This window comes from Chelmon rostratus, chromosome 3, assembly GCF_017976325.1.
Source record: "Chelmon rostratus isolate fCheRos1 chromosome 3, fCheRos1.pri, whole genome shotgun sequence".
Lineage (NCBI taxonomy): Eukaryota > Metazoa > Chordata > Actinopteri > Chaetodontiformes > Chaetodontidae > Chelmon > Chelmon rostratus.
Genome location: NC_055660.1, coordinates 7822329 through 7836724, shown reverse-complemented (window position 1 = coordinate 7836724; position 14396 = coordinate 7822329). Strand labels below are relative to the sequence as shown.

General features: G+C 40.1%; 2 protein-coding genes across 2 annotated transcripts; both read right to left on the bottom strand.

The window, feature by feature from the left end:
* Positions 1–149: 149 nt before the first annotated feature.
* On the bottom strand, positions 150–2776 carry LOC121604773. The gene is made up of 3 exons (XM_041934376.1): positions 2448–2776; positions 1581–1850; positions 150–1459 (listed from the first exon to the last, which is right to left on the bottom strand). The coding sequence occupies exons 1-3, from the start codon at positions 2515–2517 to the stop codon at positions 1047–1049; spliced, it is 753 nt and encodes a 250-aa protein (XP_041790310.1). The 5' UTR covers positions 2518–2776; the 3' UTR covers positions 150–1046.
* A 1226-nt stretch (positions 2777–4002) lies between these two features.
* LOC121604262 lies at positions 4003–12741 on the bottom strand. The gene is made up of 8 exons (XM_041933736.1): positions 12503–12741; positions 11625–11894; positions 11198–11527; positions 9161–9412; positions 8422–8576; positions 6341–6460; positions 5140–5413; positions 4003–5018 (listed from the first exon to the last, which is right to left on the bottom strand). Exons 1-8 carry the CDS (start codon positions 12567–12569, stop codon positions 4606–4608), a joined length of 1881 nt encoding a protein of 626 aa, XP_041789670.1. The 5' UTR covers positions 12570–12741; the 3' UTR covers positions 4003–4605.
* Between the last annotated feature and the right edge of the window lie 1655 nt (positions 12742–14396).

Here is a 14396-nt window from a genome sequence, read left to right as displayed (position 1 = left end):
CTCACAGTGAGTGTTATCTTTTGAGAATACTCCTTCTTGTTGTTTTGGAGGTGGTGAGAATCGTAACAGCTGCATTTGGGTGGAGTGTAGCAGAACACTGGCCTTTTTCCAGTTCAGTGTCTGGACCCTTTAATAATTCATCATTTGAATTCAACTTTTCATGTTTCTATTGTTTATACACCAAAGAATTGTACACTTATATAGTACAATTAGTCAACATTACAATTTTTACATGACATTTTCCTCTTGTAGATCCTCCCTTAATCCAATCTGACATGCAGATCGGGTGAACTGCAAACTGCAAATTACTTTTCCCTTTTTATAAATACTATAAATATGTAATATAAATAAGAGGTTAAAATGTGAACAATTCATGGAAAATTTATCCAAAAACATACCGTTGGAAAAATGTTTTGTTAAAAATTTAGAGTTTTTTGTGTGGGGGGGTTTGTTTTCATCCAAGGACTCATGGGTGACTTCCTGACCCATGACACCATGGTGTGTAACCCTTAAAACCAAGTCTGAACCCTCAGGCAGCTTTTTGAAGTTGTGAGAGGAGTGACTGAAATGTCCTGGACCTCAAGATGCATATACAATCTCTCTCTCTCTCTTCCAAACAAACTACAACTAAACTAAAATATCATTACAGATGCTTTAATGAAGTAAAATAGACACCAATACAATAATCTAACAGTCCTCCAATACACAAATAAAATCCAGAGATCCAAAATAAACATGCATACATTCTAATCATGTGATGTTTTAATGCTTATCCTGAATCTTTTGCTCATTTCAGTCGATCAATCAACCAGAGCCCAGAAAGGCGTGATGTGTAACCTCGCCGTTGGCACCTAACAATAAAAGTAAATAATGGTCATGATAACCCGCTTGCAGTTGACCTATGGGTTGTTTTTCTCATTCTTACAGCAGAGGCTGCGTTTGATTTGTGTGGATATCAGATATGAGTTACATAGGAAATTAGCTTCTCTTTATTGTTATGTTATATTTCTGAAACAAACTGCCTCTAAATTACTCTGAGAATGACCTCAAACCAGAGCAAACAATAAAAGAAAGAGGCAGATATTGAAGCTGTGAATCACCGTGCTGCTGTCAGTGGTGTACTCCAGAGTCTGCACATTGGCGGTGACGTTTTGTGACACCACCACTGGAGGAGGCTGTGGTCCTTCAGGTCCCATTTCTAGCTTGGCTTCACACCAGTACTGGGCTCCATCATCGTCTTCACTGGGGCGGAAGTTTAAAATGAAGACTTCAGCCACTGGTTTCTTGTCTTTATTGTCAGACTGCTGCTGACCCAGTACAGTCTGATCTCTGTAGAAGGTCACAATGAGGTTTTCAATGGGAGCGACATCCTGTACCTCACAAAGCAAAGTGTACTGATGATCAGCAAACATCAGCCCATAGTCACTGATGAGTCTGATGCTCACGATATCTGGAGGCTCTGGGGAGAAAGAGAGACACAGAGACCTTTATCTTTCCAACATGCTGCATCACTCACTCTGATTATGGGCTGAGTGTTGAAACCATCAGAGTATCTCTGACTCAAAAACAAGTTTACTTACTGTAGACAGTTACAGGCAGCGTGCTACAACACTGGCTACCATCATCAGCATTATAGTAGCACTTTGCAGATGTGTCCCATTCAGTCATACTTGCAACCTTCCAGAGTATCATGGATCCATCATATCTCGTCACTCCAATAGGTACTTCCAAACCAGTTTGACCACTGTGGCAAGCCTGCTGGCATGCAGAGCAGCGGGCAGAGGTTGGGTCGCCATACTGAACCACCAGTCTGGATGAGCTGAACACAGGTTTATCTGCACAGTTTTCATCTGTAAGACAGACATGAAAGAGATGTTAAAGAGCTTGATGCAAAATGGTTTCTGTTTTTCCTTCTACAAACTGAATTTTGCTTGTTTATCTGCCTATTTAACGTTCTAACTGAACATGTCTTCATTATTTTAACTTGTCTTGGATGTTGGCCATCAATCAAAGATTCAAGTTATTCAAGTTATCTTATCCTTCTCTAGAGCCTGATGCTCTACTCTGAGGCCAGTGACTGCAGTTCACTTATTAAAATACAAGTGACCAATCACTGAATTTAATCATCATCATCATTCTGTTTTAAGGAATCATCTCATCAGCACAGTGGAGGAATTAAAACTACACAAATCTTCCACTGAAAATGTGACTTAAGTAAAAGTACATATGTCTAACTAGCAAAAGGTTCTTTAAAGTAAAACAACATGGCACCTTTAGGTGTTACATTATTCTATATTATATAATTGGATAAATATTATTACTGATGCATTAACATGCAAGCAACATTTTTATATTGTAGCTGGTTGAGATGGAGTCAGTTGTACCTACTTTATACACTGTGGGGAAGTTTTATTGATAAGCACTAATATGAATGCTTTTTAACTTACCACAGCTGAACACATGAAAGTCGCGCAGAAAAGTTCCCAAACAGGCGATCAAAAGCAGGAAAACCATCATTTCTGATCAGTCTGTGAAAGTCAAATTGTGCACTATAATCCTCCTGCGTTTCTTCAAAGTGCACAGTTTGGGAGCAGTGCAGCCTCTTTGTACAGCAGCCACCCTGTTTCTGTTACTTTTATTCGTCCTCAAGTTACCTCATGATAGAAGCACCTCAGGGGCCGAGTCTCCTCACTGATGAAGCACAGCCTCCAACATCCGCAACGATCACAATCAACAAGTCACCCAGCGGATCAATACATGAGACTTTACGTGCAAAGTTACCTTGATGAGACAGAGAAACGCCTTATCAGCATTTGTACAGCATATCAAAGGTGCGGGTGGAGACAGGAGTCTGGCAAGGGAGGGAGTGTGGTGGTGCAGGTCAGTGAGGCTGGAGGCGGCCTGATTATGGAGGGGTTTGTGAGTTAGGAGAGGTATCCAATGGATCCTTCATTTTACTAGAATGAGTTTGGCTTATATATCTGTTTATTCTACATTCTAATGTAACATGTCTTCATTACTTCGGAATTATCTTGGATGTGCTCTTTTCTGTCAGGCAATCAATCATTCAGTTTCATCATCATCATCATCATCGTCATCCTTTTTTTTTAGGAAATAAGCATGTCAGCATAGTGAAGCATTCAGATCATTCACCTTGGCAAAATTAATGGCACTGTAATACAAAAATACTCCATTACTAGTAAAAGTCAGGCTTTGAAATACAGTATAACGTAATTAAAAGTACCTAAGTTTTAGTAGCAAAGTGCATTTTTATAAAAAGTACTTGCAGAAAAATGGCCCTTTTCCACACTGTTGGGTAGTTTTATCAATAACAGTGCAACATATTTTACAGTATGTTTTCTAGTAGAAGTGTCGGTGCGAACTGTCGGTATCGCAGTGTGAGAAGGACCATGTACTGCTGATTCTGAACCTGGAAGGCCAGCTCTTCACCTCACTGCTGATCCTTGTGCAGACCGTGCTGCAGTTTAATGCATGAACGTATTTTTCCTTTGTTTTCCAAACTGAATGGCAGCTTTTTGAAACGTTCAGTTGTGAAACCCTCACAGTGAGTGTTATCTTTTGAGAATACTCCTTCTTGTTGTTTTGGAGGTGGTGAGAATCGTAACAGCTGCATTTGGGTGGAGTGTAGCAGAACACTGGCCTTTTTCCAGTTCAGTGTCTGGACCCTTTAATAATTCATCATTTGAATTCAACTTTTCATGTTTCTATTGTTTATACACCAAAGAATTGTACACTTATATAGTACAATTAGTCAACATTACAATTTTTACATGACATTTTCCTCTTGTAGATCCTCCCTTAATCCAATCTGACATGCAGATCGGGTGAACTGCAAACTGCAAATTACTTTTCCCTTTTTATAAATACTATAAATATGTAATATAAATAAGAGGTTAAAATGTGAACAATTCATGGAAAATTTATCCAAAAACATACCGTTGGAAAAATGTTTTGTTAAAAATTTAGAGTTTTTTGTGTGGGGGGGTTTGTTTTCATCCAAGGACTCATGGGTGACTTCCTGACCCATGACACCATGGTGTGTAACCCTTAAAACCAAGTCTGAACCCTCAGGCAGCTTTTTGAAGTTGTGAGAGGAGTGACTGAAATGTCCTGGACCTCAAGATGCATATACAATCTCTCTCTCTCTCTTCCAAACAAACTACAACTAAACTAAAATATCATTACAGATGCTTTAATGAAGTAAAATAGACACCAATACAATAATCTAACAGTCCTCCAATACACAAATAAAATCCAGAGATCCAAAATAAACATGCATACATTCTAATCATGTGATGTTTTAATGCTTATCCTGAATCTTTTGCTCATTTCAGTCGATCAATCAACCAGAGCCCAGAAAGGCGTGATGTGTAACCTCGCCGTTGGCACCTAACAATAAAAGTAAATAATGGTCATGATAACCCGCTTGCAGTTGACCTATGGGTTGTTTTTCTCATTCTTACAGCAGAGGCTGCGTTTGATTTGTGTGGATATCAGATATGAGTTACATAGGAAATTAGCTTCTCTTTATTGTTATGTTATATTTCTGAAACAAACTGCCTCTAAATTACTCTGAGAATGACCTCAAACCAGAGCAAACAATAAAAGAAAGAGGCAGATATTGAAGCTGTGAATCACCGTGCTGCTGTCAGTGGTGTACTCCAGAGTCTGCACATTGGCGGTGACGTTTTGTGACACCACCACTGGAGGAGGCTGTGGTCCTTCAGGTCCCATTTCTAGCTTGGCTTCACACCAGTACTGGGCTCCATCATCGTCTTCACTGGGGCGGAAGTTTAAAATGAAGACTTCAGCCACTGGTTTCTTGTCTTTATTGTCAGACTGCTGCTGACCCAGTACAGTCTGATCTCTGTAGAAGGTCACAATGAGGTTTTCAATGGGAGCGACATCCTGTACCTCACAAAGCAAAGTGTACTGATGATCAGCAAACATCAGCCCATAGTCACTGATGAGTCTGATGCTCACGATATCTGGAGGCTCTGGGGAGAAAGAGAGACACAGAGACCTTTATCTTTCCAACATGCTGCATCACTCACTCTGATTATGGGCTGAGTGTTGAAACCATCAGAGTATCTCTGACTCAAAAACAAGTTTACTTACTGTAGACAGTTACAGGCAGCGTGCTACAACACTGGCTACCATCAGCAGCATTATAGTAGCACATTACAGATGTGTCCCATTCAGTCATACTTGCAACCTTCCAAAGTATCATGGATCCATCATGTCTCGTCACTCCAATAGGTACTTCCAAACCAGTTTGACCACTGTGGCAAGCCTGCTGGCATGCAGAGCAGCGGGCAGAGGTTGGGTCGCCATACTGAACCACCAGTCTGGATGAGCTGAACACAGGTTTATCTGCACAGTTTTCATCTGTAAGACAGACATGAAAGAGATGTTAAAGAGCTTGATGCAAAATGGTTTCTGTTTTTCCTTCTACAAACTGAATTTTGCTTGTTTATCTGCCTATTTAACGTTCTAACTGAACATGTCTTCATTATTTTAACTTGTCTTGGATGTTGGCCATCAATCAAAGATTCAAGTTATTCAAGTTATCTTATCCTTCTCTAGAGCCTGATGCTCTACTCTGAGGCCAGTGACTGCAGTTCACTTATTAAAATACAAGTGACCAATCACTGAATTTAATCATCATCATCATTCTGTTTTAAGGAATCATCTCATCAGCACAGTGGAGGAATTAAAACTACACAAATCTTCCACTGAAAATGTGACTTAAGTAAAAGTACATATGTCTAACTAGCAAAAGGTTCTTTAAAGTAAAACAACATGGCACCTTTAGGTGTTACATTATTCTATATTATATAATTGGATAAATATTATTACTGATGCATTAACATGCAAGCAACATTTTTATATTGTAGCTGGTTGAGATGGAGTCAGTTGTACCTACTTTATACACTGTGGGGAAGTTTTATTGATAAGCACTAATATGAATGCTTTTTAACTTACCACAGCTGAACACATGAAAGTCGCGCAGAAAAGTTCCCAAACAGGCAATCAAAAGCAGGAAAAACATCATTTCTGATCAGTCTGTGAAAGTCAAATTGTGCACTATAATCCTCCTGCGTTTCTTCAAAGTGCACAGTTTGGGAGCAGTGCAGCCTCTTTGTACAGCAGCCACCCTGTTTCTGTTACTTTTATTCGTCCTCAAGTTACCTCATGATAGAAGCACCTCAGGGGCCGAGTCTCCTCACTGATGAAGCACAGCCTCCAACATCCGCAACGATCACAATCAACAAGTCACCCAGCGGATCAATACATGAGACTTTACGTGCAAAGTTACCTTGATGAGACAGAGAAACGCCTTATCAGCATTTGTACAGCACATCAAAGGTGCGGGTGGAGACAGGAGTCTGGCAAGGGAGGGAGTGTGGTGGTGCAGGTCAGTGAGGCTGGAGGCGGCCTGATTATGGAGGGGTTTGTGAGTTAGGAGAGGGATCCAATGGATCCTTCATTTTACTAGAATGAGTTTGGCTTATATATCTGTTTATTCTACATTCTAATGTAACATGTCTTCATTACTTCGGAATTATCTTGGATGTGCTCTTTTCTGTCAGGCAATCAATCATTCAGTTTCATCATCATCATCATCATCGTCATCCTTTTTTTTTAGGAAATAAGCATGTCAGCATAGTGAAGCATTCAGATCATTCACCTTGGCAAAATTAATGGCACTGTAATACAAAAATACTCCATTACTAGTAAAAGTCAGGCTTTGAAATACAGTATAACGTAATTAAAAGTACCTAAGTTTTAGTAGCAAAGTGCATTTTTATAAAAAGTACTTGCAGAAAAATGGCCCTTTTCCACACTGTTGGGTAGTTTTATCAATAACAGTGCAACATATTTTACAGTATGTTTTCTAGTAGAAGTGTCGGTGCGAACTGTCGGTATCGCAGTGTGAGAAGGACCATGTACTGCTGATTCTGAACCTGGAAGGCCAGCTCTTCACCTCACTGCTGATCCTTGTGCAGACCGTGCTGCAGTTTAATGCATGAACGTATTTTTCCTTTGTTTTCCAAACTGAATGGCAGCTTTTTGAAACGTTCAGTTGTGAAACCCTCACAGTGAGTGTTATCTTTTGAGAATACTCCTTCTTGTTGTTTTGGAGGTGGTGAGAATCGTAACAGCTGCATTTGGGTGGAGTGTAGCAGAACACTGGCCTTTTTCCAGTTCAGTGTCTGGACCCTTTAATAATTCATCATTTGAATTCAACTTTTCATGTTTCTATTGTTTATACACCAAAGAATTGTACACTTATATAGTACAATTAGTCAACATTACAATTTTTACATGACATTTTCCTCTTGTAGATCCTCCCTTAATCCAATCTGACATGCAGATCGGGTGAACTGCAAACTGCAAATTACTTTTCCCTTTTTATAAATACTATAAATATAATCAGTAGTATTGCATCAAAGTGCTTTAACAGGCCTTGGAATAATTTATGTATGTGAAAATTAGATGCTGCATGCATACAGTCTGATCTTGAGTCAAAAATGGAAAATTCACTTAAATTAAAACCTTAATTCAAATTAATTGTTGATGTACACAAACAAAGCACTGCAATCAAAGCCACTATGTGTTTTATGTGATTATACAGAAGCATCTTTCCAATTATTCTGAGGTAGTGACATTCATCTCAGCGCCCCCCTCGGTCGGAACTGTTTGCATGTCGTGTTTCGATGGGAGACGACAGAGTTAGGATTATTCAGATCCTGCACACTGTGGCTTTCAACTGAATAAAACATCAAACTGAATGTTACAACATAACATACAAAAAACACAGTTATAGCAATAAAATATTATTTATTGGCACTTTTTAAACAGTGTTGTTTGCCATGCTACAGCTGCAGTGCTCTAGGAAAGCTAGTCCACGACTTCTAGACTGAATTATCTCAACAACTGTGGATGGATTTGTGCAGATATTCATGATCCCCAGAGGATGAAGAGGAATGACTATGGTGATCCTCTGACTTTTCCTGTAGCGCCACCACAAGATCAGCAATTGTGGTTTTAGGGAAATATCTCAACATCTTCTATAAGGATTGCCACAAATTTTGGTAAGGACAAGAACATGACCCTTATTACAGTCATTTTGGTGACCTGAGTTTTCATCTAGCGCCATCGTCAGGTCAAAACATTGATTTATCCATTATTTTGGTTTATGAAAAACAACCTGAAAAACTGACATTAGCCTCGGCTGTACTTAGCGTTTAATGCTAATTCGCAAATGTGATCACTCCAATGTGCTGAACTATGGCATGGTTAACATTGTCATTGTGAGCATATTAGCACGCTGATGTTAGCATTTTACAGCATATTACGACTGTCCTCCTACGTTGTCTGGGAATGAAGTTAAACCAGAGTAGAGAATAAAAGCATAAAACACAGCATGAACCTGTGAATCAGTCTGCTGCTGGTGCTGCTGTTCCACGCTGCTCTCGTCTGTGTGGCTGTTCTGGTTGTTCTGGTGGCGGTTGTTGTTGGCGGCAGTCTGGTTGAGGTTGATTCCAGTCCTATGGACAAATAGACAGTATATTTATGATGCTGTCAATCATCAACTTTAAACTGTGATGGCTTCATGTTGTCATATTTAAATCCATGTTGTTGGTGACATGTGTAATTTGCCCCGAAATCGACAAAAGGCAGTAAAAGGTTATCAGATGAGTCAAATGTATACTGCATTCAATTCAATTCTAAAAAGAAATTAAAATCTTTTTAATCAGTTAGTAAAACTGAGGAAAATACATTAAAGATAAAACATATAAGACAAAACAAAATAGGAAAACATACTTGTTGAAAAACTGATAAAAATGAGATTGTGAAAGACAAATAGAGTAAAATAGATTTTGTTTGAATATATTTCAGTTTATTTTACTAAATCATTGGAAGTTGAAGAGAAGGTATAAAGCTTTGTATTTCTTTCTACATTAAATCATCTCACAGTATTATCTAATGGTGCATAATTTTGGTGATCACATTTTACTGCCTTTTCACAGTTTTGGGGCTCCTTACATGCTCCATAACACTAATGAAAAGGTAAATTAGAAAAAGATTAAGTCCATACGATAACATGAACTCAGTTCACTCCAAAACTCACTTTGGACAACCACGGTGAACTTCACAGTGATTGTCCCCACGTCGTTGGTGACAGAACAGGTGTACTGCCCTGCATCTGCGCTCGTTACAGCGTTGATAGTGAGGACGCTGCCACCAGAGGGGGGAGGGATAGCCGACGGGAGCGTCCAGGTGTACGAGGGGCTGGGGTTTCCCACAGTGGAGCAGTTCAGGTGCAGAGGGTTTCCCTCTGTGACGGTGACCGGAAGGAGACGTGATGACCCCTGAGGCTTATCTGAGTGTTGGTTGACGAGGAAGGGGAGGAGAGAGAAATGCAACACCTGTCATTAATTAATACAAATATTAAAACAAGCGCACACTTTAAAACACAGTGAATTTAAACACAAGATACTTGTGCTCAAAAAGAGGATTCATTCTCAGTGAAGAACTTGGACCCCTAATCTGCCTCTATACATGCCAAAGAGCAGTGATTCATAACAAGTCTCTGGGGGTCATCAGGTGGATACCTCCCTTCAACAGTGTTTCGCCTACTTAGTCCCACTACACCTCCAGGAGGCTAGGCGGTGAACTCCGGCATCCCAGAGTCACCCCCCCAGTGCCAGTTCACACTGCTCCTACACAATCCAAACTGCACTGCCACGTTCAACTGACCCAGAGATGCTCCAGGTAGTGGCCAGCACCGATGCTACCATTTAGCTAATGCTAATGCAAATGCTAAGAAGAACAGAAGAAGACAATACAGTTCCGATGCTACCATTTAGCTAATGTTAAGTGCTAACTGCTACCTGCTAAGAGGAACAGAAGAAGACAATAAAGCTAGATTCACCTATACTGTTAATGTTAACTGCTAGATGCCAATACTTACTGCTAAGATACTATCATACTACCACCGCTTTAGCTATTGTTAGCTGCTACAATGCTAAAAAAGTAAACAGATGATCATCAAAGGAATAGTTTGACATTTTTGGAAATACACTTATTCACTCTCTCTCCAACAGTTCGATGAGATATATGATTCTCATGCCTGTACAGTAAATATGAAGCCCAGCTAGCAGCCAGTTAGCTTAGCCTAGCATTTCTCTGTCCAAAGGTATAATGTGTTATAATTGGACTGCATTTAGCAGGGAGACATTATTTTCTTAAGCAGGGCTGACCTCCATGTAGCCAGTGGCTAGGACCAGGTGAAGCCAGCTTTAGCTGTACCGAACTGTCGGGACGGGTACGGCATTAGTCTGTTTGGCACTGTAGGTTGTGAATAATGGCCAATATTCATGTTAAGTAGTATTAATATTACTCATACTGTGATGAGATGGCAGTTAAACGTAATATAAGTTAACTGCAACAAGTCCATCTTTGCAAAGAGCTAATGTTACTATAACTGGCGGAGACTAATTATTGTGGCTAGCTGCACCTGAGGTGTGGCTTGTAGTTGTGAGTAGACTGTGAACATGGCATTAGCTGTTGCTGTGATTATGGCTATGGTCGTAGCTAATGCTGTTGCTGTTTTAGTTAGCAACGCTTTGTTTTTAATGAATAATCCTCAGTGATGCAGGTGTGAACTGTCTGTCTTCACAGCATTGTCTTGGCCAGTGTTGTCTAATGTGTTGACAGCCAGTCTTGTAGCTAGCCAGTCACAGCTAATATTGTACCCACAGCAATGGCTATAGCCACAGCCATTTGTTGACTGTAAATTGAAAAAGTTGGTTTAAGCACTTGGAGAAAGGGGGACAGTGGTTTCTTTAAGAATTTATGGGAATTTGGCTGTACAGGCAATGCTGGTTTCCAGTCTTCATGCTAAGCTAAGCTAACTGGCTTCTGGCTGTCGCTTCATATTTACTGAACACACATGGGGGCGATATCAGTCTTCTTGTCTAAAACTCTGCAAGGAAGCAGATATTTCCCAAAATGTTCAACTGTTCCTTTACAGATGACCAGAGATAAACTGTTTTTAAAGCTGTCTTCACTTCTTTGTGTGTGTTTGCTTTGTTATTTTTGCACGACAGCGTGGGTCTTGGCTCAATGCAGAATCGAGGTGTGTTGTTTTTGTTGTCAGACTCACAGTGGACCACGGCAGTCATGTTTTGTGACATCACCACTGGAGGGAGCTGTGGTCCTTCAGGTCCAAGATCTAGTTTGGCTTCACACCAGTAGTGGACTCCATCATCTTCTTCACTGGGGGTGATTGTAAAAGTGAAGCTTTCATTCACTGGTTTCTTCCCTTTATTCTTGGACTTCTGTTGACCCAGTGCTGTCTGTCCTCTGTAGAAGGTCACAACAAGGTTTTCAACAACAGCGACACCCTGTACCGTGCACTGCAGGGCGTACTGACGACCAGCAAACACAGGCCCAGAGTGATTCGCAAAGTTGATCGACACACTATCTGGAGGCTCTGTGGAGAAAGGGAAGGAGACAAAGAGCCAAGCTGAAGACACGTATGGGGATACCACCGCTAGCAATAGTGTTTTGTTCAATGCTGGTTTACTTACGGTAGACAGTTACATGCAGGGTGCTGGAACATTGGCAGCCAGTATCTTCATCATTATAATAGCAAATGGCAGACGTGCCCCATTCGGTCATTCTGTCAACTGTCCAAAAAACCGTGGTCCCATTTTCTGTTAACTCTCCCAAAGATTTTTCCAAACCAAATGCCTTGCTCTGGCAACGCTGACACACAGAGCACCTGGCAGAGGCTGGGTCACCAAACTTCACTACCAGGCTGGATGGAGTGAATACAGGATTATCTGTACACTTTCCACCTGCAACACAGACATTAACACTGATTTAACACCACCGTCAGTCCACACAGTGACAATCGGAGCCATTATTGTTGTAGTTTTGCTTTAGTTTGTTCAATTATATACATTAAATAACAGGGAGTATAATTACAAATGAACACACTGACTATAATAAGTTATTGTCCTGCTTTAATGTATGTATATCTTTTGTAGCCTAGTTATTACATACACAATTGTGTACTATAAATAAATCATCGAAAAATAATTAAATACATTCAAACTTTACATGATACAGTACTGTTGTATGTTGATGATCTTGTTTATCCATGATATCCATGGTTCCGGTCAATTGATTAATAATGGTACTAATAATTATAATATTATTAACTTGATTTGTCCAGCACTATACAAGAACAAAAAGTACTTAAATAAATACTCAAAATACTTAAATACAGATGGATGAACAGCCAAACGAGTCACAAAAAGTGACAAAACAGTGACAAAACGGTGAAATGTGATGTAAAAATAAAGGAACTGGATGGAAAAAAAGTGAAATTATACACATTTAATAGATAAAACACAAGAATGTCCCCTTATAATCAAGCACAGATGGAAAACTGTTAACTTACCACAACTGGATGCAAGACAGATGCGCAAAAAAATCATCAACGAAACAACCGCAGGCACGAGAAACATCTCCAGCTATTTAAGGAAGACAAATAATACAAAGTGTTGAATATAAAACTCAAAGGTGGTCAGGCAGTGATGGAGTTCTCTCCCCTGTTTTGACTTCCTATTGCTGAACAATGCTAGCAGTGCAGCCTGTTTTCACGCCACACATCCTCTGTACGTCTGTTAATGTCTTCAAAGTGTGCCGTTGGGTAATTTCTGAGGCTTATCTGAAATTACCCAACGCCCCCCCCCCCCCCCCCCCCCCCGCCCACACACACACACACACACACACACACACACACACACACACACACACTGCGCACAAGCCATTTTAAAGGGACTTCTGTTCATCTGAGTATTACCTTGATCATGTTTACACTCCTATCTTACTGAAGCCTTACTGAAGACCAAGGTTTATTCAGTATAAATACATTTACTTAATTTTGAATTGATCTCAATTAAAAAGTTGCATTTTTTTTCTCTTTTTTTTGGGCAAACTGCTGCAACAGTCATTTATGCTTTAAAGGACAGGTGTGACACAGACACACACACTTCCACATAATCAAGAAATTAACAAACACAAGCCCTAAAAACATAGGATAAAAGTCTGAGTGGAAAGTAGAAAACATCATCATTTGAGAAATAAAGAGAAACAATAATGCTGAAAATGAATAAGAAATAAAGAAAGCAAAATCCATCCACGCAGTTCCTCCTTCTTATCCTGGGTGGGGTTGTGCTGGGAGTCCAGTCGTCCCTCTGCCTACCAACGTTCTCCAGCTCCTCCTGGGGCATCCTGAGGTATTCCCAGGCCAGATAAGACACATAGTCCCTCCACCGTGTTCTGGGTCCCTGGGGTTTATTTCCATTTCGACATGCCTGGAAGCAAAATTTATTCTAATATCTTAATAATAATGATGATTAATTTGTCATTATTTTGAGGTACTAAGTAACTATTCTGAGATACTGTCAGTCGGGACAAAGTCATTATTTCCAGATTACTTATTATTTTGAGACACTAAGTCATTATTTCGAGATAGTAAATCATTATTTCATAATACAAGTCATCATTATCTTCCTCCTATAACAGTCTATTGGGGTGATGGCAGAAAAAATAAGTTTTTGAGTTTGAGTAACTCTTTAACGAAAGTTTTTCCGCTTGCATTGAATGCAAAGTTGCACTTTGGAAACCAAAAAGTAACCTCTGTTAATATCTGGATAATCCATGTGGATTTGGATAAACCCCCATGGCATTAATCTATGGGAATGCATAGATTCATGGCCACTGACGAAAGGCTTGGAGGGCACCACCCTTCCTTACTTGCCACTCTGGGTAAAGACCTCAGCTTAGGAAAACCGCTGCCTCTCCCACTAAACTAGCAAGTGCCAGGTTACCACGTAAACCGACATTCAGGCAAACTAATCTGTGCACATAATATCTGCACGTCTGCAGGTGGTCTACACACAGGAAACACAACTGAATGTCTGGTCGAGAGGCTTTTGTGCTCGTAAGTCATGCGGAAATATATCTGAGTACACAGCTATGAACAACTGTTCCTGAACTTCCCGGGGATCTTTATCACTCAGTTTCCTGAGAGCCCGCCCACGATTACTGAGCACAGCCAAGAACACACTACAAGTCTCTCATATACTCGTCAACAGCTCCCATACAGTACAGTACCAACTGCTTTATTTGTTCTAAACCTATTCTTACGTTTCCTCCCCATTTGAAGTTCATAGGTAAAATCCTGGATATGTTTTAATGACAAAAAGTGAAAGAACAGCAGAGCAGCACAAGCAGAAGAGAAACTGTGACTCCAGTTACGTTAAAAGCTTTAAGGGAATTGCTGGATT

Bases quoted from the DNA above. Each gene is read 5' to 3' on its own strand.
- LOC121604773 (XM_041934376.1), bottom strand. From the start codon at position 2,517: ATGATGGTTTTCCTGCTTTTGATCGCCTGTTTGGGAACTTTTCTGCGC. The intron at 1,851-2,447 runs GTAAGTTAAAAA...TCTGTCTTACAG, and splicing joins CTTTCATGTGTTCAGCTGTG to ATGAAAACTGTGCAGATAAA. The intron at 1,460-1,580 runs GTAAGTAAACTT...CTTTCTCCCCAG, and splicing joins GCTGCCTGTAACTGTCTACA to AGCCTCCAGATATCGTGAGC.
- LOC121604262 (XM_041933736.1), bottom strand. From the start codon at position 12,569: ATGTTTCTCGTGCCTGCGGTTGTTTCGTTGATGATTTTTTTGCGCATC. The intron at 8,577-9,160 runs GTGAGTTTTGGA...ATTTGTCCATAG, and splicing joins GTTCACCGTGGTTGTCCAAA to GACTGGAATCAACCTCAACC. The intron at 6,461-8,421 runs GTTTAACTTCAT...CTCCATAATCAG, and splicing joins TGCTTTTATTCTCTACTCTG to GCCGCCTCCAGCCTCACTGA.